At 29.0% G+C, this 27,380-nt stretch overlaps 1 protein-coding gene across 3 annotated transcripts in view; it reads left to right on the top strand.

Moving 5' to 3' along the window:
• Window positions 1–26,660, top strand: part of LOC130442461 (protein tramtrack, alpha isoform-like) — a 78,186-nt gene extending 51,526 nt beyond the window's left edge. For 2 of the 3 annotated variants that reach the window (XM_056776585.1, XM_056776584.1), the window contains exons 3-4: window positions 15,097–15,586; window positions 17,890–26,660. In XM_056776585.1, the coding sequence (XP_056632563.1) occupies window positions 15,097–15,586; window positions 17,890–18,145 (746 nt within the window). In that variant the 3' untranslated portion in view covers window positions 18,146–26,660. Of the gene's footprint in view, window positions 1–554; window positions 11,301–15,096; window positions 15,587–17,889 lie in introns of those variants that run through there. The other variant, XM_056776586.1, reaches the window with a different exon arrangement.
• The last annotated feature ends 720 nt before the right edge of the window (window positions 26,661–27,380 follow it).

Here is a 27,380-nt window from a genome sequence, read left to right as displayed (position 1 = left end):
GCCCATTGTATATACTAAAAGACATCAATTGCTATTTCTTCTTGGACTTGTAAATCAGATTTTTCATTGTGTTTGTGTATAGGTACTAGAGTCAAATAGATCAGCATTGATTTATTTTCTTTTATCCTTTTGCATCAGATGTATATGGTTATGTCCAAAGGGGCGACCAACCAGAATCTTTGAAGTTAATCTCTAACAGTATAATAATATTCTAATTGCTGCACTGTATTGTTAACAATTAATTTATATAGATAAATATCGCTAGTTATTTTTTTTTAATTTTATTATTTTGTACTAAAAATACATCCTAATGATTATTAATCATTTCGAAGAAGTAACTGTGACATCCAAAGCTCCAGTATGTTTTGAATTGTCATTATTAATGTTGAGAAATATTGATATGTTTAATAAATGATTATAAAATTGATAATCTATAAATGTTTACGTAGTTTAAGTAATTTTGTATACTGATAAACATTGACCAATTTATTTTTTCATAATAGCTTGAGTTTATTTTACATTTACCAATTTTTTTATTTGAATTTTGTTTTTAGACTTATTGGCCCAGAAGCTTTTGACGCCCAAAACGGAACTGAATGAAAACGCAGAAAGTTCCAATTCAGACCCCTCAAATCAGCTCTCAAACACTCCCGAATCATCTCGAATTAGTACTCCTGACAATTTTCTAAATAACAATAATAATATGACACCCTCCACTAGTTCAACTTCCCTACCAAATATGTCGAATCTTCCGCAGAACTTGTCGAATTCAATGGGAGCTCCATCTACCGGTAGGCAACCGTCCAAAAGAAGAGTAAGGCGTAGGGCGACATCTCAAAGTCAGGATCCCGCAGAAGCACTCACCGAAATGTCTGTAAGGGGGTTAAATTTATTTAGATATGCATCGATAAATGAGGGAGTATATCAGTGCACTGAATGTGCTAAAGTTGACGTACAAAAGACATTTAAGAACAAATACAGCTTCCAGCGACACGCATTCTTATATCACGAAGGTCACCAAAGAAAAGTTTTCCCTTGTCCAGTTTGCCAGAAAGAGTTTTCAAGGCCCGACAAGATGAAGAATCATATGAAGACGGTACACGATTGTTTTATGCCAAAAGACGTCGTTTTTCCACCAATGGGATTCTTTCCAACAATGTAAAGCTAACAGCATAAAAAAGAATTGATTTCGTACTTGGTGCTTCTTTGTAAAAGTAAAGCAATCTTTATTTAATCATATAGAGTACAATTTTTTTAAACATGTGATTAACCAATGGTGGTTAAAAATAACCTGAAAGGTTTTATTTTAGTAATTTTACAACTGCTAAGCAGTGATTATCGAAGATAAAGGTAGTTTCATTGGTAAACTGTTATATGTTAAAAAAAAACGAATTTTCAATTCAAAATATCTATTTTTATACATATATTTTCATATATTATTCTAATTTTTCCATTACGTTTGTAAGCTACACTGAACAAATTGTATATTTCTTACATAATAATATGTAATACACGAGAATATTGAATATTACAAAGAAACTTGGTTACGTTTTTTTTAAAATTTACTAATAAGCTGGTATTACTAGTGGTTTTAAAAATAAATAACATTAACGAAGTTGTTAAAAAGTATATAAGAATACTTTTTGTAACCAAGATTTAATCATTTAAGGTGTTAAATTAATTGTGAAACTAAAGTTCATTGCAACACTTGTTACATTACCTTCATAATATCATTCTATTTCTTTACCATTCTATTTATCCTCTGCAAGGTTATCACTATTACTAAAGATGGTGGAGACATGTCAGTCTTAATTGCCTTTGTAGCGCTCACCCATTGAAGCTTTTCAGAATTGGATAATTCTCCGGGTATCGCTGGATCTGAAGCAAAGCTCCTTGCATGATTGTTTTTATAAGATATGTTGGCGAAATAGAAATCAGATCTCTCCATAAAAAGTTCAACTTTGTCCATGGCAGTTCTACTCAATTTCTATTTGTCATCGTAAAGAATGCACCTTATGAATTGTGTATAAATGTTAATATAACAATAACGACGAGAATATATACAGAATATTTAAATTAATCTATACAACAACATATATTTTGGAACCTATCGGTTATGTTCTTATGAAAAATTTATATACTGTTTCACTTAAACTTTTTTCAGTTTTCTACGACTAGCAGTTACACCAGGTGTGAATCACTATTTGTAAATGAAAAAACTTTGTTATATTTGCGTTTTTAGAATCTATGATAAATTGGAATATCTTAATATATGTCGAAAAGGTTCCATTTGTCAGTTATTTGAAAACATGAAAAGGCAATTCTAATATTACCAAACTTTTACCCAAAGCTTCTTAAATTTTTACTAATTTTTCAAATATTTAGCGTGTAATTCTCTAGATTCAAATAGCAACGTTACAAGACTTTACACTAAAAATAGGAGGCTGAAGCTTGTACCTTTATGTTTAAATTAAATGGTTTATATAGAAACTTGGAAAAATTGAAATTTCCATGTGATTAACAGATATATCGGTTTTGTTTCTTATTAATTTTTCTTGAAGATCAATCAAATATCTGTTATAACTACAAAGAAATTTTAGTGTTTCCAAATTTCTGCAAAACAAAAACTGTTTAATTTAGATATAGTTTTGCAGGCATACTTTGCATACACGGGAATGCCATTTTCGAAAATAACTGAATTTGCAGCTGATTTTTGAGCTCGTCGTATAACTTTACGAAAGTTAAATACATTCACATTCATCATAGATTCTGGAAATGCAAAATAGGATTCAATCTAATAAAATCAAACTTGGATGTGATATAACAGAAAGTTTAGATAATAGAATATATTTTGACACGGAAACATATATAGTTTTCCAATGAGACAACCCCTATATTTTTTTAACAGCAACAATATGCTAGTTTTGTTAATAAAAGTTTTATTTTAGTTTTTCAGGTTGGATAGTTTTTAGGGGTTTTGCAAATATATTTAGAATAATGTTTACTTGGTAATTTTTGTTTATAACAAATCGTTTTTTAAAAACAATAACAATTGTAGAGATGTTTATATAGATAGAAACTTTTTTTTTAAGTATTGACTTCACAAAGTAGACAATATTATATATTTTATATATAGATATATATATATATATAAAACAGCCGCAGGCGCACATACAAAATATATAAAAATGTATAATTTAGTTGATTTTATTAAATATTTAGTTTAGGTGTTGGGACAATGAGAAACAATAAATAGTTTTTAATTTAAATTTTACAATGCCATTGTAAATCCACAATATATTTATTTATAATGCTGTTAGCTTAACTGACATATCCTGAAACAACAATAGTATCACTAAATTAATCCATTAACTCGAAATCATATACAAAAAGTGAAATTGAAAAATAATTTTAAAATCACAAATTATCATTTAACATAGTGATTATCTAATTTTTTCTTCGACATTTGCTTTTTATCTTTTAGTTTAAAATGTGTAGTATTGTTGGAATGATTTTTCAAATACAAATCGAATCTTTAAGGTATATAAATACAAATTTTCTTTCCCAATTTTAAAAATATTTTTTAACTTTATATATATATAGACCCCAAACTCATTCGAATGAGTTTCTTCCGATCTTGCGGAGCTCTTTTGATCCTTTTTCCCTGTGGATAAATCCTTATTTTTTCTTGCTTTTCCTCTTTAAGTCATCTCATCGATATATGGTTTTGTCAAGAAAGTTCATTTCTATTTAGTTTGTCTCTTCTTAATTGTAATTTGGGCTAAAGTACATCTAGACATCAAAAAAGAGTTCATCTATCACATTGAAATTGTCATTGTTACTTGTATTTAGTTTTTATTTTGTTTATTGATGTATACTTCTAACGATCGAATATAAGACTGGTCACATATTCTCGACTACCTTGACTTAGAGAGATCACTTCCTATATATAGGGGTGGAAGATGCAATCCTCACATATTATATTCTGCAGGAATTTTGTACAGTACTTTTTCAATTTTACTCACTTAATCCTGAAGCCTTTATATCTTTTCGGGTGTAAGGCATGCTGGAGTTGAGTCATTACGTGGGCACCCTGATCCACAGTAGCTCCAATATTTTCCTATCTTGTATCTCTTGTTTTATTTCCTTCCATCTTATATATCTTATATCTTCCTTATTAATCACTCTTCTGTAATTCTCATAACATAGTCACTTTTTCAATCCTAATCACATAGGAAATAATTCGGTTCATTAATTGAGTCTACAAATTATGATGTTACCTCTGTGATATTGGCGACTTTATATACACAGGGTATATAGAAACTTTACTGTTTAATGGGGTATTAAATGTGATTTAGTTACATCTCACCAAACAGACTTGTATACAAAAGTAGTAAGTGCATTTTCCAGAAGAGTTTCAGGGCATACTGTACATATCTCAAAGGTCCAGTTTTGATTATATTTCTCCACTTCTATCTTCTATGTTTTTATATTATAAGCAAGTTGAATACTTGACAATTGCATTTGGGGTCTACCTCTTTCCGTTGATTTCCTTATCTTCATTGTATCAATATCTTATTTTATCAATCGTTGCTTCATCCTGAATTTTCACTTTTCTACCAAATGTTTGTTCTCTTGTCAGTCAGTTAGAATATAAAATTTGTTCTTGTTTTCTCAAATTATATTCAATAGCTTTGAAACTATGCCAATTCATATTCGGATGAAAATTTTTGGTAGAGTGAATTTTGTACTACTTGAAGTGTGGATCAATAAGGATGTGAACTATTTCTAATTGAATAAATTTCCGATGCTATCAAAAACAATCGTTCTTATTTTTTTCTTGTTGACTTTTTACTTTGCAAAAGAAATATATCTTTATTGTATATAATATATAGACCCACTTTGATTTTCTGTTGGTGAATATACTGTCTGTTGTTTCAATATTAATTTTGTTACATTATATTCTATGGCAAAGTGCCTTTTATATAACTTTGTACAAACTTAGATATAAAATATCTATTTATCCTGGTCTGATCATATCTGCTGTAAGGGATTTTATAGTATGGATTGCGCAACACCGTAGAAAAAATGACACAATTTTTCAGCATAAATTAATATTTGATAAATAGTTTTTTTGAAAATTATTGATTGTTTTTAATGTATGTAGCAATTGAGTATACAAAATGAATCGTTTGGAGAGTGGCGATAATTATTAACTAACCACTTTATCAATGTTGAATAGCTGCATCTAGATTATTTTAGAATTGCAAAAGTTGTTGTGTGAATAAATTCAATTTTCATTTTTGAAAATATAATTTGTTATTACAAAATATTAGCAATATTCCATTAAAAAACTAGCTTAATCTCTTTAGTTGGATTTTTTGGAACTGATTATGATATTCATACTGAACATACTGCATACACTACCATTACCCCTACATCCACAATTAGATGTCTGACGCGCGTTTTGATAACCAAGATATCGTCTTTAGAGACTGAAGAGAAAATATAAATAATTTACCCTCAGTCTCTGAAGACGATAATTTGGTTGTCGAAACGCTCGTCATGCAGTGTAATTGTGAGAGTTTGTGTAGTTCAGTATAGCTTAATCTCACTTAAAACTCACTAAGTAAATTTTGGGTGTTTTGCAAATTACTCCATAAGAGTTTCTGTATTATGGAAAAATATTTTATTATTGAAATTACAAGTTGAAAACTGTAAATAAGATAAAACTATGAAGAATACGTGCAGTGGTTGTTTTTACTTGGAAAAATTTTAGACAAATGTAGTAAAACCGTTTCTACATCTCATAATAAATTGCAAAAATTACAAAAAAATAAAGATTAAGAAAGTACATAGTTTTTGCGTATATTTCAGAACATTTTAATAAACAAGAGATTTCAGGAAAATTATCTCAATACAGGGAAAGTTTCCTTTCCTAAAACTATTTTATTTATAGTTTCAATTTAACGTTGAATGTCAATTTAAGGATATGGAGCCAAGAATATCATTACACAAAATAATGTTTTCAAATTATTAAATATTAATGTGGAAATTTTAGAGAGTTATAGTGTATTACGAACAATTCCAAGATTTTATTCTGGATGGAAAGTTTTTTCAAAATTAAAATAAATATTTGTAGTGCTTTTTAATGTATCATTAGAGAATTTTATAATATTTTCAACAATTTTTTAAATTAATAAAAAATTAAACATAGAAATAACATGCTTTTAAATTCACCGTTTTTGTATTAAAGAATGAAATTTTCCCGAAATATGTTTATAAATTGATGATAAACAAATTGACCCCCTTAAGATTTTTGAAATTTTTTGTTATATTATTTTGTTGAAATTTGTGATTTGAAGAACATTTCTAATTGTTTAATTTCCAAATTTTTCTAATGTTTATAAAGATAAGTTGAATATATTTTTTTCTTAAAAAATTATTATTGTTTGTCCTATATGTAATTATGAAAACAAATCTTTATTAACAATGTCATTGTTTATTGACTTTTTTCACACTCTTGTTTAAAACTACTGATAATTAGGAAAATAATATTTTCAAATTTGAAAAGAGTTATTTTCTATTTATTTTAAAAAAACTTTTTATTTCAAATTGTGCTTTCTTAATTATTTATAGCTTAAAAGAATATAACAAGGTTGTTAAATTGTTCACAACAATTGTTTCGTCAATAAAAAATCACATTGTTAGTGAATTATTTTTACAGAGAACATTTCATTACAATTTTAGAAAGAAGAAACAATTCTCTAATCATATCACCATCTTTTTTGTCTACAAACCTTTCGAGAATGCAGAAATTTCTTATCAAAATCAATTCTTTGTACATACTAATAAGCGTCTTTCTTTAATATAAAACAGTGATACGTTAACAATATTTGAAAAAGACAAAGGAAAACTTTTTGTCTTTGTTTTAAGTTATTTTTTTAAGTAACTGTGGTTTATAATCTGTCAAAATAAAAATGAAATAATTCTTAATCAAACACAGACTGTTGTTGGTGAATAAACACACCATAGCGATATGCATATTGCAAATAATGTAACGGCAATGAAACTATAAAAATTGTATGATATGAACATCAAACTTTTAACTATCTTCCTTTAGGTGTATTATGCTCGTTGTTGATTTTTAAATCTATAATACTAACTAAAATCTCGAAACTAAGAGCTCCTAGTGGTTAAATCTAGACACTTTCAATTCCTAAGGTATGAAATTTGGGATAAGAAACTATATTAAACTCCATTTTTAAAAAAGATTTGATGTGTTATGCTGTGAAGATTTATTAACAGCAAATGAACATAGTATGCTGTGCATGTATATTTAGGATAAACAATTTCATATATTTATACAAATGCGGTGGTTTTATAAAAGTAATATAAAAGTAATAGAACATTTCTAAAACACCCTGAAGATGGTCATAAAAAGCAAATTAAAAAACAACTTTTAGTATACTCCAAGTTTACACTATTTTCGTTAAAAAGTGTTGTAACACAGTTTTAATAATTTGAAATTGGATCGTTATATATTAAAGAGAATATGAATTTAATCACAATTTATGAATAATAAAAGTAAATGATCACCATTCATTCTGAATTACGAAAGAGAAATGTCCTGCCGCTGGCACTAGGATGAACTAACCAGACATCTATTACCACCGCCCACAATGTAACTGTTTTTAAACAAAGGTGGCATCGTGGGCAGACAACCTTACGGTCCATCTTTTCTATGTTCATTTTATTCCTAAATTATACAATGAGCAGCTATTCCTCTTAATTCCTTATTACTTAACTGTTTTTAAAATTTTTACCAAAAAACAAAACATCTTTATTAGTTGATAACTTTTGCAATTATTCATGTTCTTGAACAACGTTTTAATACATTTTTCTAGATATTATTTCGGATTGTATGAGCTACTGTATTCTTACGAGCTTCATTTTTCTTAAAGAATGATTTTTGTTATAAAAAAAATCATTAATTTAGAAATTTTTATGTTTGTCTGAGGAACGTTTTCATTACTATAAATGTATGTTGAAAATTATCAGACTTCTGGAACCGTTTATTAAATTTCACAGCAAAAACAATCAACAGTTTCTAAAATTTTTGCAAAAAAAACAAAACATCTTTATTAGTTTATAACTTTTGCAATTATTTATATGCTTGAAAACAGTTTCAATACGTTTTCCTAGACATTATTTTGGATTGTATGAGCTATTGTATTACGAGCTTAATTTTTTTTAAACGTGATAACTGTACTATATATGCCATAAAATGATTTTTGTTTTAAAAAAATCTTTAATTTATCGATTTCTATATGTTTGTGTGAGGAACTTTTTCATTACTATAAATATACAGGTGCAACTATCACAAATCTGGAACCGTTTATAAATTTTACAGCAATAACAATTTTCACTCCCACTACTCCAACGGTACATTTCTTCCACTATCTGATACACGTTCCATTACTATATTATTGTCTTTAGTAACAAAACGGATTAACGTACACCAGGTAGTGAAATAGTGTTGATTCCGCGCAATTATCTATGTAATGATAGCGAACTGTAAGAAATAATGACAATAAGACATTTTATTTAATATTTAATTGTTTATAATGATAAGCTTATTAATAATGTTGTAATATACAGTTGATTTTGTATAACGTAGTTTTCAAAGAATACTTTTAACATTCATTAAATATTTAAATTTGATTAAAAATCAAGTGAATGTTATTCTAGTCAATACCAACTAATCCAAAAAAAGCTATATACTTATTCCCCGCAAAACAAAAACATAAATTTCATAAAAAAAGATGAATTGTTTTTAAAGTACAGCCTATTCGGAACCCAAAGGATCGAAATTTATAGAATTTTAATATTCCATCATATCAATATTACGTCGGCAGATCAATAAGTCCGTCACTTTTTTAATAAAACAGGTTTTTAATATATTTAACATTTTTTTGGTTCTATACAGTCTGTCAAAGATATTTTTTCCAAATGAGAAAATTTGTCCTGGTAATCAAAATATGTATCTGTGATATATCACTAATAATCACAATCTCTTTCTGTCGAGAAATTCCTTCAGATTTAGATATAAGTTATTCGGAGCTGAATCCAGAGAATAGATGAAGGAGTACTTCCTAGCCTAATTCATGGATCAAGTCATTTGTCAATCGATTGTTTCAATCTTTTGTATTAATATACAATGACTTTATTGACTGACAACCCATTTGTTTTACCTGCTTATATATTATGTATCGTGGTAGGTCCACGATTTAAAAAAAAGGAAAACCTCTTCTATATTATGGTTACGTGTGTGAACTACTCATATTGTGGAAAGTTTTCTTATACTATTAAGCCTTGTGAGAAGCCTATGGCTTCCACAATCCCTAGAACTTTCAATTTCCAATCAACCTGCACCATATCTTGAATTTCTTCAATTGCTTTGAGTATAAACACCTCAACATCCAGCCACAATTGAATTCAGCGAACCATTTTTTTTTCATTTAAATTCATGTAGAGTTCCCATAATTTTACTGAACTTTGATGTGAAAAATTACAAACCAGTCATTTAACGATCAACCTTCGTATATTCAGGGTCCATACTCAATTTTTGTTTCACTAAAAATTGTACATCGTTTGACAAAAAATAATTTTTTCTTTGGGAAAACGAGTGATAGTTTAAAATTTAATTGTATAACCTTCGGCTTATAGATCAGATCCTGGATTAAAAAAATAAATTACGCAATAGTTTAGAATCACCGTGTGATAGTTTTTGTTTTTCTTTTTAATTTTTTTTTTGTTTAACGTTTGTTAGGCCGAGGCCAGTCTTATCAACGTTCTTCCATTTAAGATCGTAACTACAAATCTTACAAGACTAGTTGCAATCTTTGTTAGTAAGAATAGTTAATCCTAAGTGCAATTAATATAGAAATTTATATACTAACGTTATTAGTATTAAGGTTTCAGAATTTGAATAACTTTATTTGGCAAATTTTGAATTTGCTCCATTTGTATTATATCTCACACTGTGCCTGTTTTTGATGGGAAGATATCTAAAAAGCACAAATAAAAGACATCTTTTTGGATCTTTTTATGTTATTGCTGAGTAAAATTTATGTTCAAATATTGACAAGAAGAAAAATATAAATCATTCAAAGAGGCAAATAGACAAGTGATGAGTATGGAGGTTTTGAAAGAATTATTATATTTTTTCTGTTTCCCTTTTTTCATATATTACACTTCCTATGTTCAACATATAATATTGATCTGTTTAATTTCGAAATTTTTGACTTCATTTAACAACTCTGTATTAAATTGTTCATCATTTTTTGAAAATTTCAGGATTTAGTGTATAAAAACAATTTTATCATTTGGAAAAACGATATTCTTGTCTTTAAAGGAAAACTTTTTTTCTCTTCTCCGGCATGTCAGTATATTAGGAAAATATTACAGCGCAATTATGATTTAAAGTAAGGGAGCTCACTTAGGTGGTCAATAAGGACCTTTTCAAAAAACATTTCTGAGCATATATAGCTCATTTCAGTTTTATTTTTTCCATCATTTTTTGAAAATTCCAAGATTTAGTGAACAAAAACAATTTTCTCTTTTTGAAAAATCGATCAGTTAAATTCTTGTCTCCATCAGGCAGATGATGGCATGTTTATACAAATACAAAAATTTTTTTGGACATTACAGCACAATTTATTTCAACGAAAATGCCAAATTAGTAAATGCAACTTTTCAACATGTCGACAACCTATGATTATTTTCTATTTCTGTCAAAATATTTAAATTCAGATTTACAAACTCCTAGTGATATTATTTTGTAATTTATTGTTATAAAAATGAGAACACATTTATTTCATCAATTAAATTGATAATAATTGTGGAATAATATTTATCAAATTCAAATATATCAAATTATATTATTAGTAAAAATGTTTTCCCATTAAATACAGTCCATTATATATATTGTGTCGATACTTTTCTTTTGTTAAATTGATGTAGTGTTTATTTTCTTATTTTTGTGATCACAAAATTTAAATCGTTATTTCTTTTTTTTTGTATTAATTTTTTATGCTTTAATAATCTATTAATAGTGACATCGTATTTGAATAATAATTGTTTTATATTTATATCCGTTATTTTATTTTTAGTAACACTGGTGCAGACGCGTATCATGAAATGTAATTAGAAATGTGTCACTACGGTTCAATAATTTTTTGAACATTGTACTTTTCTTTATTAATAAATCTACCTCTAATAAAAATATATTAATCCATTTCAAACATTTTTCCATGCCCCTCTTTCTTTACCAGTAATTTCCAAACGAATACTAGTAATTATGTATTTGTAGGATCTATATATTTATATATGGGAGCCGCTTTTTTTTCAACCTCCGATAGGCTATAAATAAGAGACAAGTTAATATAAAACAATTTTATTACCAAAAGATTGATACACTTACGGTTACGACATAATCACCGAAGAGATTGATACATTTGACATAACTGTGGACAAGCTTTTCAAAACCCTCTTCAAAGAAAGTTGCCACCAATGTAGTCTAACCGTTCAGTAACAATTGTGTACAAAACAGACCTTAAAACTTCTGAAAATTCAACTCGTTGAACCAGGTCATCCGAAACGACAGATTTGCGTCCTTGTTCCCTTTCATCACGCACATGCGGCTATCTTTAAACTTTCGACACCATTCACGCACAACATCATCACTCATGAAGTTTTCCCCATACACACGACTCATTCTCCTATGGATTTCTGCAGCGCAATGGCCTTCAGTCTGTAGAAAACGAATCACACTTCGCAATTCACACTTGGCGGAAGCATCAATAATGGTTGACAGGCGGAGTGTGTAGTGCGGGAGCTTCGCAGTCTCCTACAGCGGATGCCCGATTTCATGTGCACGGAGCGATCGGAGGTTCAAAAAAAGAACGGCTCTCGTAAATATAATTCAACCAAATTCATTGGTAGCCACTGTTTATTACAACAAAATATATATTGCAACTAATAATTTGTTTTATTAAAATTCTGCTATCTGCTCCAAAATAAAGAGCTATTTTATTTGAAGAAATCAAATAGCAAAAGTAAACAAGAGAAAAGGTGAAGAAACAAATAATGTTGAATATCTGGTTTCAAAAATACCAAGAAGTATGAAATTTGGGTCTATTTTGGACGCAATATAGAAACTTAAATATAAAATCTCTTAACTTACTCGATTCGAAATCTTAATTGTGCCACAGGATTCCCACTTCACTCTTCAAGTACCCTTTTACTTTATTAACATCGAATCGATCGGTATCAAAAGAAGTGTGTACGCCCTCCACATAAAAATGAGAATTTAACAATATTTTTTTTCAAATTTATAACAAAACATAACTGAATAATTTAACTTATAAAAATCGTTTTATTTTTGTTATAATCGTTTGAAAATAACGTAGTTTCTAAAGAATATAAAAGATTTAAAAAACAATCTTAAGAATTTACAAAATATTACATAGGGAAAGTAAAACAATACCAAACAAAAACTTGTCGCAATAAGGGCTCAAATAACTCAAATATCTTTCAGCTAAATGGTGTTGTAGATATAGTCTCACAACTCAAGTTTAGCCAAAATTCTACCACAAAACTAGATTTTTTCCTCTCATTTTGTGAAAAATTGCTGCTCTTTCGATAATCATTTTATTTTAAATGATTCCAAAGAAAAAAATCAGCTGGTGATAAATCTGGTAATCTGAGAGTCCTCTTGATAGCACTGTGACAAGAAATAATTTTATAAAGTATTATATAAATAATCCTTAACCTCACATATAATTTGATTTGGAATAACAATTTCACCAGGTTGATAATTCATGGGTGGTTTGTGCTTCAAAGCAGAAGTAACATCTTTGTTTATCTTTTATAAATTGATTTACCATTATACTAACACTCGCAATCACATTAATACACTCTCTGGTGTTTCGATAACAAACTTTTCATCTTCAAGAGCGAAAATAATACTTCGACAGATAGTGTAATTGTAGAGGTAGTAAACAGACTGTCCACTATATATATATATATATATATATATATATATATATATATATATATATATAAATAATCCGAAAATTTGAATTCAATTTGAATATATTTTTTTATATAATATAATATCATCTTATGTAGCTTTAAAACTAATCAATGGAAGCAAATTCAAGATAAAGATAATTTTTCCATTTTTACTATACTCTAAAAGTGAAAATGTGATCCAATAGGACAGTTTAATTTATCATAATTAATCATGAAGTTCTACTGAAACTCATATTGGTAGATTAGAATTAAGATGATTAGTGATTTTAGATTGATAATCTTAAATCAAAATTTGTCCAGTTCTGTACTATTCGAAAGGATCCAAAATATTTTGGATTCAATTTAACGACACTGGTTAACTGCACTTTTTAAATATTCCTGTAAAACATGGAGTAACCACAATATGTTTGAGAAGTAATAAACATGAAATAAATGTTTTCCAGCTTAAACATTAGTTCATACTAATATTAATCAACCATGTTCTTTTCTTTATATTAAAAAATATTTTAAATAGTAATTCCTGTATATTTCTCATTAAATGCATTATATGATATTAATATCAGCTTCCGCTAAAGTGGAAACTGCATATCTTTGACTTCATGAGTTTGAATGTTATAGGGACATATAAGTAAGGAAAAATAATAAGAAGAAATCATTTTTGCTGTAATCAAATTATTGTTTTTTTAATAACAATGTATTTAACGAAGTATTAGTATCAATGGTGACTTTTTTCTTTCGAAGCTATTAATTTTATCAATTTTTTCAATATTAATATAGTATGAATTGCAAAGAAAAAAATGATAGGTTATGGTAATTAAAACTATATAAATCAAAAATCAATTACAAAAAATGTAGAATTTAAATCGCTTTGAAGAAATAGGACTAATTGAAGTTTACTGTTACCATTAATGTCAAATCGTCAAAACTATTCCACACTTTATAGTATAAAAAAAAAACAAACTAAAACTTTAATGAGAGTTGTTTGGAGATGATTCCTACTACAAATTGTAATTTTATGAGAGCATAAGGTAGAAGGCAGTTTTGCTACCGATATTGGAGCCTTACCAAGACCAGATGGATATTGCAGTAAAATTACGAAAACCTTGTGATAAATTAGCGTGTAGATATTATTAGAATTGTCGAAGACAACACAAATAATTTTGTTATCACGCAATTGCTAGTAATAATTTCAATATAGTTTGGTTTCAGCAAGATGGTTCTTGATCAAACTTCGATATTTCAGTTCCCAATAATCCTAATATTTTTTTTAAAGTAGGTGTATCAAAGGAGAAAGTACAATTGAAGGGCTTCCATTTTCTAATATTTTTTACTTTTATATTATTTTCCAGATATATATCTGCAAAACATAACTTGATCATTTTAATCAACTGGGAAGTAATTCACGTTCATTTCATGACCAAATAAGTTCGAAGTTACAGAGTATGGACATTTGGAACATGTACAGGGGCTGATATTTGAAAAAATAGCCTTTGTTTTATGAAAAACTCACAACTTTGGTTAATATTAATATGGACCAATGAAATATATTTTTAATTGCAATATGTATATTCAACTTTTTGGGTGACTCTATCGAGAACTGAGTTTTGAAACGTTATTTCAATTTTTTTAACAAACTCTAGAATTAATTGGATTGTTATTAATTCTTCGAATAATTTAACTACTAAAGGATCAAACATACAAGAAATAAACACGTTCAAATGAAATATAAAATAATTGTGGAAATATGTCATTTACATAAATAACAGCTAAGACAGTGAGAAGAAGACTTGTCTATTTTCAAAATGTACTAGTTATAACTAATAAAGAGGCTACTAGCAGTTCAAAACCTTATCAATATACCAGAGAAATAATCAGTGGTTCTAAATAATTTCAATTAGCTTTTCTAGAAATTACAATTTACCATATATCAATAACACTCCAAGTAGGATGGTATATTAAATATTGTTTAACTGTTTAATCCTTTATTTCAATTTTCAGAAGAGCACGATTATCCAGAAAACAACCAGAATCATACAAATCTTCCTTCTGCTATAACAGTAGAACTGCTACCAGCAATCAAACAAGAATCAGTGATTATTTCAACAGAAGCCGCAAGACACTTACTGCACGAAACCTTAGATATCGACGACAAATATCAACCATCTCCAGAACCGGAACCCAGTGCTGGGGTTCACTTTCTTTCTGACGAAAAAAGTCTCACCATAAGTATAGATCCTCTAGACAACGATAGTTACGAAAAGAAGAAAAGCGAACTTTTGGAATATTTAGTCCAACCAGACGGTAGTGTTATATGTAAAAGATGTGGCGAAGTTTTGGCTTCACGAACACATTGGTATCGACATAAATATAAAGTGCATGTGTTACAAGCGAATCAAAAGTTAGTGAGTCCAGCTCCTTTATTTATGTGTAATCATTGTAATGTGTTTTTCAAAAGTCGGAAGGGATACACGGGTCATATTGCATCGAGGTATGTAGTTTGAAACTAGTATCAAGTAATTTCAAGTGTTGGTTAACCTTTCGTTCGAAAAGGATGAGAATCGCGGAAATTCCATTTACATTTGATTATTGTTGCAATAAAAATGTGAATATTAATAATAGTATTCACTTTTCCAATTTTCTAAGATCCATTATTCACTATAAACGCCTGCAAAATCGAATTGAGTGATATACTATGAAATTCTGTAAACTGGTCAAACGATAGATTCGGTACCTCACTTTCAACAATTGACCAGATTACTAGAGGAGATTTAAGAACCTCCCGGAGTTGATTGAATAACGGGGGGAGGGTTGTCGGCAATTTTCAGTATATCCATCCGGATAATTCACTATCTGACAATCTTTTGGTTCGGCAAAAATTTTCACATGGAAAAAATTATATTTATTATACTAAATTATCGAAATTTTCCACCAAAGGAATCGTGAAACTAGTCGAAAAAAAATACTTTTTACATGAATCTATTCCATCTACATACCAATTTAATCAGAATATAATGAAATGCTGGAAAAAGGTGGAAACAGTTTTGGAAATAATTTTAGAATCTGTATTGTACTGTTGTTGAGTAATCCTAATAAGGAAACAGAACAGGCGTTGTTCTTCAAAACGTCTCTCAATTTAGAAAATTCTTTTTCGTAAAATATCAATAATTTCATGAAAGGTTAGGTTTTTGTTCTTGCTTTTGGGGTTTGTATCTACTATATTGGGAATACCACTACTACATTTTCTAGGGAATACACCCAATAGGAAAAAAAAAGAATTTATTGCAAAGTCAAAGTATTAATTCTACTTATCTTTTTAAATATACTAAAGTTTTTGTGAAGAATGAACGTCGAAAATCTGGTTTCTTCAGTATATTCTTCTACTATTCTTGTTAAGTATGTCCATTATGGAAGTTTAGAGTTCATAATACTTTCTGTAATTTCTGTATCTGTATTCTGTATCATTTTCTGCATGATTTTTTAGTTATGTTTTCTACTATTCTCCATTTCTTGAAACGCGGTTGAAGTAAGCAATTGTCATTTTTATTATTTTTACTTATAATTATTTTAAAGTGGAATTTCTAGACTTCTCCAGTCTGTCCTTATTCTAAATATTTCTATTGGGTTCATATTGGTATATGTATTCACCAATCTTAACACTTTGTTAAGTCTTAACCGTTTAATATTAACTCGGGGAAGCTTAGGGATGTTTGAAATAACTTTTTTCTATACTTATTTATGGACATAAAAGTGAAGTAGAGGAATTTTTTGTCACATTACACAATCACTAATTAACCATGTTATCTGCTATATTAACTTTGATTGTAGTTACTACCCTTAAGATTATTTCAAATTATTATTCTGAGCAAAGATATACAACTGACAATAGCCCTAAATCAATGTTGAAAATGTCATTGTTCTTGACAAGTCCTAATTGATTTGTTTTCATTTTGCTCCTTTTTTCAGTTTTTGATAGAAAAATGTGAATCAAAGTGTTTTATACCTCTATTTTTCACTATTTTTAATTTGGGTTGTAAACTATGTACTAGACAAGACTCAATTGTATGCAATCTTTAAATTATGAAATGATATAAACTAAAATGAATTAATTAATTTATTAAAGTTTCTACTTTTACTCTATTTAAGTTGAAAACTTGCTTTTATATTGGAATATTAGTTTTTTGGTCGTTTTCTCATATTTTTCATGTTTTCTTCGTTAATTTATGAAATATATCCACATTTTTCTTGCAATAAAATAGTAATTAGAGTATATTATCAATTATTAATATTATTAAAAAAAAACAAAACTTTCGGTTAACTCACTAAGCTGCAATATATACTTAAAAGGCTCTGTAACTACAAAAACAATAAAAATTGAAAGGAAAACTACCAAATTAGGAGAGAACCAATCAGAACTAAAGTAAACTATACAATTGGATAATTAAGTGATATCGAAAACATAACCACGGAATTCCTACTTGATTAGTTAATTTTTATTAAATCATATTGAGAAGAATAAGAGGCGTCTTTTTTCCACTTTGGATCTTTGTGAATTCCTACTGTTATTTAAATAAAAGTGATCTAATTTTAATATTTCAATATTTCGTAGATTTTCATATCCATTGCCTACTCACAATCGAACTGATAAAAGTCCCTCTGTATATAACTTTACAATAAATCAAAAAAGCTATTTTAGAAAATGTAGTTTCCAAAATTTCGTAATTCATGCAAAAATAAAGTACAATGCACTTTCTTGTCAGTACGTCAAACTTATTCTAGTTAATATTTTCCTAGGCATTCGGATACTTCTAACCAAGAACTAAAAGTAGTGGTTAAGGAAGAAATCGTAGAAACTAGTAACGAAATTCCAGCACCAGTAATTCGGAAAAAAACTGATAAATCTGTGGATTGGGAAGAACAACGAGTAAAGGAAGAGAAACTAGTAGCAGATATTATTAACAGGGTGAAAAAAGAATGTGAGGCTCAAGGTGCAACTGTAACAAGAAGAGGATACAGTAGAAGATCAACTTCTATCATGAATACAGCTTAAAAAGTATTTTAACTAAAAACTATGTGCCAAAATTGAATCAGAGTATTTTTATATTGATAGATTATTCAGTTCCTATTTGTCTGGTTGTATAAAAATGTAATAGCAAAGAATTAGTATTGCAATGAGAACAATAACAGATACAGTGAAATGAGAATCTAATCAAAATGAAACTACCATATTTAGAGTACTATTTTACAAACTCCTTAAAAAATAGATAAAATCCATTTTTTCCATATGCTCAGTGAAATAGATTTTCGAAAGTTTGATCTCATTGTAATATAAATACCATATTACAATATATTTATTCAATGAAGGATATTTATTTAAGATAATCTATAGTTTAGTATATTATAGATTTTTTTGGTTAAAAAAAATTATAAAATACATATCCGCCTAACGAACCACAGTTATATTTGTCTGAATACTATATTATTATTTTTTAGAGATTTTTCCTATATATGTGCAAATTTTTTATTAAATTATTCATTTTTTTAAAAGTCCCATGTTATGAAGTTTGGTGACCATTGTAATAATTTGTTTCCAAATTTATCTAATGCAAATACTTCACTTGTTTTGGCTGTCTTCACTTTTCATGTCAAGCCACTCAATATGTATTGAGCAGTAAATCTCTAGACCTCGATACATTGATTGGTAAACTACTCAACATTTTTGCCACTGCTATCTTTCCATTTAAAATTTTTATCTTAACTGTATAAAATATATTAGAATTTCTCTTTTTCATCAACTTTATTTTGAAGATAAAATTGCTCTCTATATTGGCACAGCTTACTTATTGAAGTGTATTATTGATTTTTATGATTATTATAGCAGAGATGTTGAATTCCTTTGGGTTTCAAGCTTTAGTTCAATAAACTTGCAACTTGTAGTCCAATACTAAATTTATGAAAAACTTACGTAAATATCTCATTTTTCAAACTAAAATATATAATGATTTGAACTATATTGAATCATTTCGATTTTATATTGGGTTTGCTGTATAGTTTGCATTATTCAGAATACGTCATTTTGAGTACCAGGGCCCATTAAAGTTTTCAACATCGAGGAACCACTACAATTTCTTAAGCTCTATTTCACGAAATAGTTGGTAGACATAATGGTGTTAGAAACAAATAGTTACGCCAAGGTTAAATTGAGAAATAAAGCTCTTTCGTAAGATTCTATATAAAACCCATACCAAAAGAAAAAAAGATGATTTCCAACAATCACCGTCCAATTGCTTTAGTCCCAGCCGTTTCCAAGGTCATGAAGAAAGTCGTTAACCAGCAAAACTTAAGATATCTTGAGTCTCCTAACATCATCAGCGACCGTCAATATGGCTTTCGTAAACATATATCAACCAGGAATCACGTGGTCTATGTCACAACGTATGGACAGAAGTTACAAAAAAATATGGGGAATCGAATGCTTTTGAGAGGGTTTGGCATGACAACCTTCTAAAAAAATTTATATCGTACATTTTTTCGTCCCTACTTATCGATGGACACCTGTCTGAAAGTTTTGATGCCAACGTTGGTGTTCCCTAGGAATGCATCTTGTGACCTACGCTGTTTCTCCTGTACGTCAACAATCTACTCGACAAAACTGCAAACTGTACTGTTGTCGTTGTTCAAATCTGTAGACAGTAAAAGATCTCCACCTAACCACCATCTATACCTATCTCCGCAACAGGTTTTGTCTACAAGGCCCTGATACTAGAATGTATCCACCTTTGAAGTATAGGTCGCATATTTGGAGCGCGGCTTCCAACCATACTCTGATGATGATCGAGTCGTTACAAAAGAGAGCAATTCAACTTATAGGCGATACAGAGTTAACCAGCAACCTGGATAGCTTAGAGCATACGAAAATGGTCGCTGATCTGACTCTGTTTTACCGATAATGCCACAACAGATGCTCTTCTGAGCTGTCCAACATAATCCCACCTATACCAGTATTTGTAATAACTACTCGACTGGCCAACGTGACCTACTTCGCCTGCAGACCCTCAGAACGTCCGTTTATCGGGAATCTCCTCTTTGGAGAATGAAATGAGCCACCGGACACTACAACCTACAGATATTCAAGATCAATATCCACACGGCAAGCAACACTCGAACTACTCCAGTGTAATAGGGATTATCCTCTTGTGCTTGCTTCTTTTGTGAAAAAAAATTGTTATCAGTTTTTGATAAGAGTGCTGAATTGTAAACTAATCCCATTGACTTGAAGTTGAAGAAAATGAAGCTGAAAAAATCTGTTACATAGACACACGCGAAGCTAATAAAAAAGTGTCGAAAAAACTCCATCCTAGACTCCAGTCCCACCTAAAACTCTTTATATTCAACTAGCATAATAAAATCATGCATTAAGTTTTATAATATTTCATGGTAGATTGTAGTAGATAATCCAACAGTGATCACATGAATGATGCAAACATTTCACTTCCCATAAAAACAACAATAACAATCTTGTGCAAAAAAGTGATGGTTTTATTGAAAATTTCAAACAGAAATAATAATTTTGATATTATGTATAAGTTTATTTATTATCTAAAGTATGTCTATCAGAAAATGACTTGAAAACCATAAAAAAACTTTCTGGTTTTATTATTACATAATTTCCATAAACCCAATAAAAAATATTAAATTTAATTCGACACTCGTTCAGGAATTATAGTTCAGTTCATTTTGAAATACCCAGTTTGAAAATTTAATAAGTAATTTACAATTATTCAGAACAATATTTCTTGTATCTGTACATAGTAGATTATTTATATTTTATTGTGTTATTGTTAAATGTCCCTTACGTAATGTGCCAATTTATTTGCTCAATATGTTGAAATTTTCAGTGATATTTAGTAGTTAGAACTTGCTTTACTACTTATGAAGAAAAAACTGCGTACCTGTATTATTCTAATGTATCTCATAATTTTCTAAAAATTCAAAATAACATTGTTTTCAATTTTTCTCTGGTACTTACTATAGAGTAAGTAACTTTGAGTCTAGATTGTATTATTTGTCAAATAATCAGTTCTAATACGATTTTTCGATCATCGATGAGTTGCTGTAGAGTAAATTTTTATGAAAGCTTTCCGAATTGGAAAAAAAATTAAAACATTTTCCTTGAATCTACATTTTTTACTAAAATTTCTTCTATAGCTTGAGTTATGGACCAAAAATTAAGCTCAATTAAGTTTAACATTATTAAATGTCTAAGAATTCCGTTAAATGTCTAAGAATTCCGAATAACAGTGCAATACATTCATTATAATAGGTAAAATGCTCATATTTATAGCAATAAATATAAAATTGAGAAGCGTTGTTCTTATTATTATTACAATTAAATTATAATAAAAACCAAAAAGTCCGGAGTTATTCATACTAAATTGAGCCACACTGAGATAAATATTTTATACAAAAATTGCATGAAATCATTTGAATTTCTTGAAAGCAGCTTGACATGGTGGAAGAAAACGTGCTAGAAATTGAATGCATTTTTTTCAAAGTAAAAATATTTCATAGATTAATCACTATCATTAATTATATTGACAGATTGGTTGTTAAGTCAAAAGTAACTTTCTCTTTAGAATTGTAGAATTGTAGTATGCACACAATAAAATTGGCACCAAACTAATGATGCAAGTGCGAGATATTGTATGAAATAATCAGCTGAATTTCATCTGCGTATGCTTTTTATCAAGAAAAATTGCGTCTTGCACTCTATTGCACGTTGTATTGAATCATGTCAAGCAACCTTAATGATTAGGACTTTGCAATTCCACGACATTTATGAAATTTTGAAGTTTCTATATCAACTCAAGCTTGAGAAACATAAATAATAAATAGTCAATTTCACTGGCTACATTATGGAGGGGTAGGCTGAGAAAATTTGTTATGTTCATTTTCAAATCGGTTCCAAAATATTGAATGAAGGTAATTTTTGTTAGGGGTTGCCATGATGCAATGGTAAGATACTTTCATAATGTCAAACGATGTGCAATATTAATCTATGAAATGTTTTGACTTTGGAAAAAAATGCAAAATTTCTTGCACGTTGTGTTGCACCATGTCAAGCTGCCTTTAGAATTGAAATTAAATATACAATATTTTACATGCACCTTCATATTTTCAAATGACAGTCTCTATTTATATATTTTTTTGTAGGTCTTTTTTCCTGTTCTTGAATGTATATGCTTACATGTTCTCATTCAGTTCATAATCGCGAAAAACTCATTTTTTTGACGTTTGACCTTGAATAAAATTTTTTCCATACACGGAACATTCAAATTTTATTTTCAATTGTATTTTAAACAATTTTACTGATTTTCAGCTTGATGGGAATTTATGTAACTTCATTCCTATACTATACTCTCAGTTCAGAAAAAAAATATTTGCATTCAATATTTTGTTCATCTATATATTCCATTTTGCGCATTCTCAAAAGATGGGTTCGTGCAATGAAACGTATGAAACATTTTTTAGTGTTTCTATTATTCACAGAATAAACAGGAGTCAAATTATAATAAATAAGAATCCAAGAAGTGGAAATCAAAACTATTTACTATCAACTTCATTTCGAAAGGTTTGCTTTGACTCGCAAAGGCTCTACAATGTTTTTAATGGCTTTAAGATGAAAGGTTGTTATAATTTTTTGGTAATAACTCTTGCATTTACAGTTTTTATTTACTTGTACTTTGTTTAATCTCGACAAAAATCTAACCAAATTTTTTTCTTCATAAGCTCTATGCGTAATATAAGTACCATTATATGTTTCTTCAAGTATAAAAAGTGTTTATTTATTGTGTTTATTGTTTGAACGTATTTTAAAGTTTTCCTATTCTATATTCCTTATTATTGTGCCAAATTTACTCATCATTGTGACACTAAATTTTTATATTCAGCAGTTTTAAAGTGTATAAAAATATTTTTATTATCATCTAGTCCGTAAGTATTTTAAATATTAAGTTTCTTCCTATGCAATAATAATGAACCAACATAGGTATATACGTTTACATCGATTTGTCTGTTTTCCACAAAATAGATGATATAATGTATCTTTTTATTAATTTTGATTTATTCTAAAAATAAGGTTCAGCATTTGAAAGTAATAGAATAGAAATTGATGCTGACTCATATCCCAACTGTTGTATATTACGAAACTTTTTACCTTTGCAACAGTAAAAAATATTTGGAATGAACTGATTCGATTTATTGACTGACCTCGTATTGCTCAAGTATTGGAATACAAAAAATTGTGTTTAGATTATTCTCATTTCACTACTACAGCTCACTCTGAGACTTGGTCTCGTCGACAATTCACTTCCAAACTGGTCTGTTCTTCATCCACATCCCCATCTTCTTACATTCATTGTTTATAAGTCTTCGGGAACTTGATCAGACCTTTTGAAACGAGGTCTGCTCTTATTCTATTGCTGTATATTTTGGCATTTATCCTCAATTCTTTGTGTGGCCCAACCATCCCAACCCCTGGGCTTTAATGAGTGTTTTCCCTGCCTAGTATTTCATTGATTTATCGGATTTATCCAGTCTGCTTAGTTCTCTCAAATATTATTAAGCTATCTTGGTATTTTTATAACAATTGCTGCCATAAGTTACGATTGGTCTTATTAACGTCCTGTAGATTTCATACTTCGTTCTTCTTGTTATTAGTCTGTTTTTCAGGAGCTTCAGGTTTGCAACTACTCTCTTACAATCTCTGCTATCAATAATTTTATAATTACTGTTTTATATTCATTTATAACTATGCCTAGATCTTTACATTATTTTTCTATATCTTTCAAAAGTTCTATCAGTCTTTCTTTATTTCTTTAATATTGCAATTTCATGTGCATGAGTAAAAATCTTGGTTGATTAAAGTATTATTGAAAGACTATCTCCTTGTTTAAAACCAGATGTGATGTCAAATGGAGCACTTAATTTGCCACCTATTTCAACTTTAGCACAAGATTTTTGCAGTGTCATTATGACAATATTGATCAATTTAGTGGATATTTCCATTTCACTCATTAAGAACATTCTACTTCACCTATTATTGTCAGATGTTGGGTTGGAAAGAAAAAACTAATTGGATAGTGAGAATTTGTTAATAACATGGCAAAGACACACTGTAAGAAAGGAGAGAGTGCGGTTTGATTCGCCACAAACTTAAAGGATTAGGAAGTCTCATCAAAAGCGACTGATACGCCTTTGGATTTGTATGAAAATGTGCAAAACGAGGGCTGAGATGGCTTGATCATGTGCGGAGAATTGAGAACTATGAGACATTTTATAAAATCTTGAATGCCAGAATTTATACCACTCATTTTGAAGAGGACATATATTGAGATGGATAGAAGATGTGGAGACAGACTTAAGAGTGTGGTATAGAATGGATAGAGAGGTGAAATCGACAACAAAGTGGAGTGATCAGATATTGTTGATGAGGCTGATGCCGACCCTGGCTGTTATATCATTTGGCAAGTAAATTATGTAATACAAAAATTTTTTGATTATTTGGTGACATCTTGCAAGATAATGTTCTACTAATATACTATAATTTTCTAAGTGCAATGAGGGGATCCACTACTAGTTGGAATAAATGAAAAGACGACAGCCATTCTGATAGCACTCAATTCCAAAAGGCAGACGAAATGGTCAAAACAGCTGCGTCAGTTCCACTCATTGGAATCGAACAGCTTTGCAAAAATAACATTTGAACGGGCCACCTAATATTGATGAAGTACATCTCTATGGCTGAAAAGCACACCAAACAATCGAAACAGTTATATTAGAACTTCAAAATTCACCGCCAAACTAATAAGGGAAATAATAAAAACGATCAAAACTGTGAGTCAATTAATAGAGCACATAATATGACCCTGCAAATGTTTAACAAGCGTGTGATTCGTGGTACTAGGCTAACGAAAACCACTGGCAAATAACGACAAGAACGATTCATTCTTTAAGCTTAAAGACTTTATGATAAAAATAAAGTTGAAGAGTAATTGAGATTTAGAGGATCACAGTAGTTTATTAATCTATGGTTAACCAAGGAGGTATTATCCTGGATAATGCTCTTGTAATTTTTAATATTAAGCTTTGTTATGATTGAGAAATTTCCTTTTTATTTTCTTTTCAAAATAAATATTTGTTACATTTACAAACTATTTACTACCTTATTTCTTTAAATGCTGATCTGTGATTCTCACAATGGATTTACATTTCCATTTCCGTTGAATATGTCACTATACATTCAACAAAAAAATTGATAAACAAAATAATACGCTCAATTCTGTTTTGAATCAAATTATAAATACAATAAATCATTATTTTTGGAAAAGTGTACAGTTGTGTCAACCGTGTTTCAAATTGTAGTGTTGGTTCAATATTTGCAACAAATAACTTTTAGTAGTAAGTTTTAAATATTATTATGAAATATTGTTGTTATCATTTACTGTGAAGAGCTTCTTCTGGGTGTTTTGTAAACGGTTAGCTGAATTGAACAGTAAAATTCTTTTAGTTTTTTTGATCATTCTTTTCGGCTTATTTTGAATTTTGTTCCAAATTTGGTATTTGTTAAAAAAACATCTGAAAGTACTACAAATACATGGTAAAAAATTTCTAATCGGAAAACAGTTTTCTCTAAGATGTCTAACACTGACAATTAAAGACCTTCCCGGAAAAACGTTGTTACTGATATGTTTACCTTTTCGGTGATTTTAGTGGGATAACATTCAATCTGATCTACGCCCGTGGCGGGTAGTTTGATGTCACGTGACAATTGAACAGTAAGTGAAGGGATGAGTTGGCAAGTTTGGTTATTAGTGGAATAATATTTGAACCCATTAGAAATGGGCGGCGCAGTTGCTGTTGTTACGGGAAAAAACTCCAAGTGATGAAAAGTGAACAAAAAATATTATTATTTTAATTCGGGTTCACATTTATAATTACCTTATACATTTAAGATTTCCTGTTGAGATTAAATGGTAAATATGTATCTTTCACTTAAACACGTTGAGCCCCAACCAAAATTGATAAACTTTCCTCAGGGCCCAAAAGTTTTCTTCACTCCATGTGGGGTGTAGATCCAAAGATAAATTGCAACAAAGGATGTTTTTTTGTGTGTATTATACAAATTTGAAGATAGTCTGAAAGCTGCAAGGAAACCAAACTCATTTATTGGGGACATTGAGAAAAAATAGGACTACCCATAGATATTGTACAAAAGAAGCTGAAGAAATGAAATTACTAGCAAAGAAAACGATAAAGGAATAACAATACTAAAATGGAAGGATAATGGTGCTTTCTAAAAATTATGCTTTTGAGACAATAAATATTGACAGAGATCAGAAATGGATGTGAAGCCTTAAGCCGTGTTCGACTATAACAAAGGCAAATCTTCTATAGATGTGTATTCAGTAAATGATAACACAATCTTACAATATGTACCTAATTTATCGTTTGTAATATTTGTAAATAAATCAATGTCAACTCATATTTGAGCAATAAATATTTAAAATATATCTGTGTTGTTTTTATTTTCCCAATATGCTGCTGCTTTTGTCACAAGTAATATATGTTTTTATAACTATTATTGAGATAACAGAAATCATACTTTAATACTTTTTCCATAATTTCCATAAGTAAATTTCTCTTCTTCTTTTCATAGCTAGTCTCCAGAACGTACCTTACCTGCGTAATCAAAGAGACGAAGAATAAGTTATAAAAGGAAAGAAAATAACCTAAATAAGTGTACAACTTACCTCTTTACATGTGTTTTTTTAAATACTCATTTTTTTAACTAGTGTATTAACAGAGTATTCACTGCAATATCAACTATTTTATTAACATATTTTCTGTCAACTTTCTTCTTTCAAAATGAATCTTTAAAGATTATTTTATAACCGTAATCATACTACGTAAAGAAAAAGTAACAAAGAAAAGACGAATAACCTAACTTATTGAACAACTCATCTAGTTACAATACAATATATTCTATATAAGGAGACATTCACCCTGAACACGCTAAATTTTGGAAGTATATGAAGAAAGGTGCGGAATAGAAATCAGTATATTGTAATGTTGTTAATGTATCATGATAAAAACATTCAGCAAAGTGGAAATCTTCTTGTTACACTTTCTAGAGTGTAACAAATAACCACAATAACACAATAAACTGTAAGCAAGTGAAATCAAAATACCATACAAAAAATGAACGGTAACGCCATTAAATGGTA

The sequence above is a fragment of the Diorhabda sublineata genome, chromosome 4, assembly GCF_026230105.1.
Source record: "Diorhabda sublineata isolate icDioSubl1.1 chromosome 4, icDioSubl1.1, whole genome shotgun sequence".
NCBI classification, from domain to species: domain Eukaryota; kingdom Metazoa; phylum Arthropoda; class Insecta; order Coleoptera; family Chrysomelidae; genus Diorhabda; species Diorhabda sublineata.
This window is presented reverse-complemented; position numbering and strand designations above follow the sequence as displayed.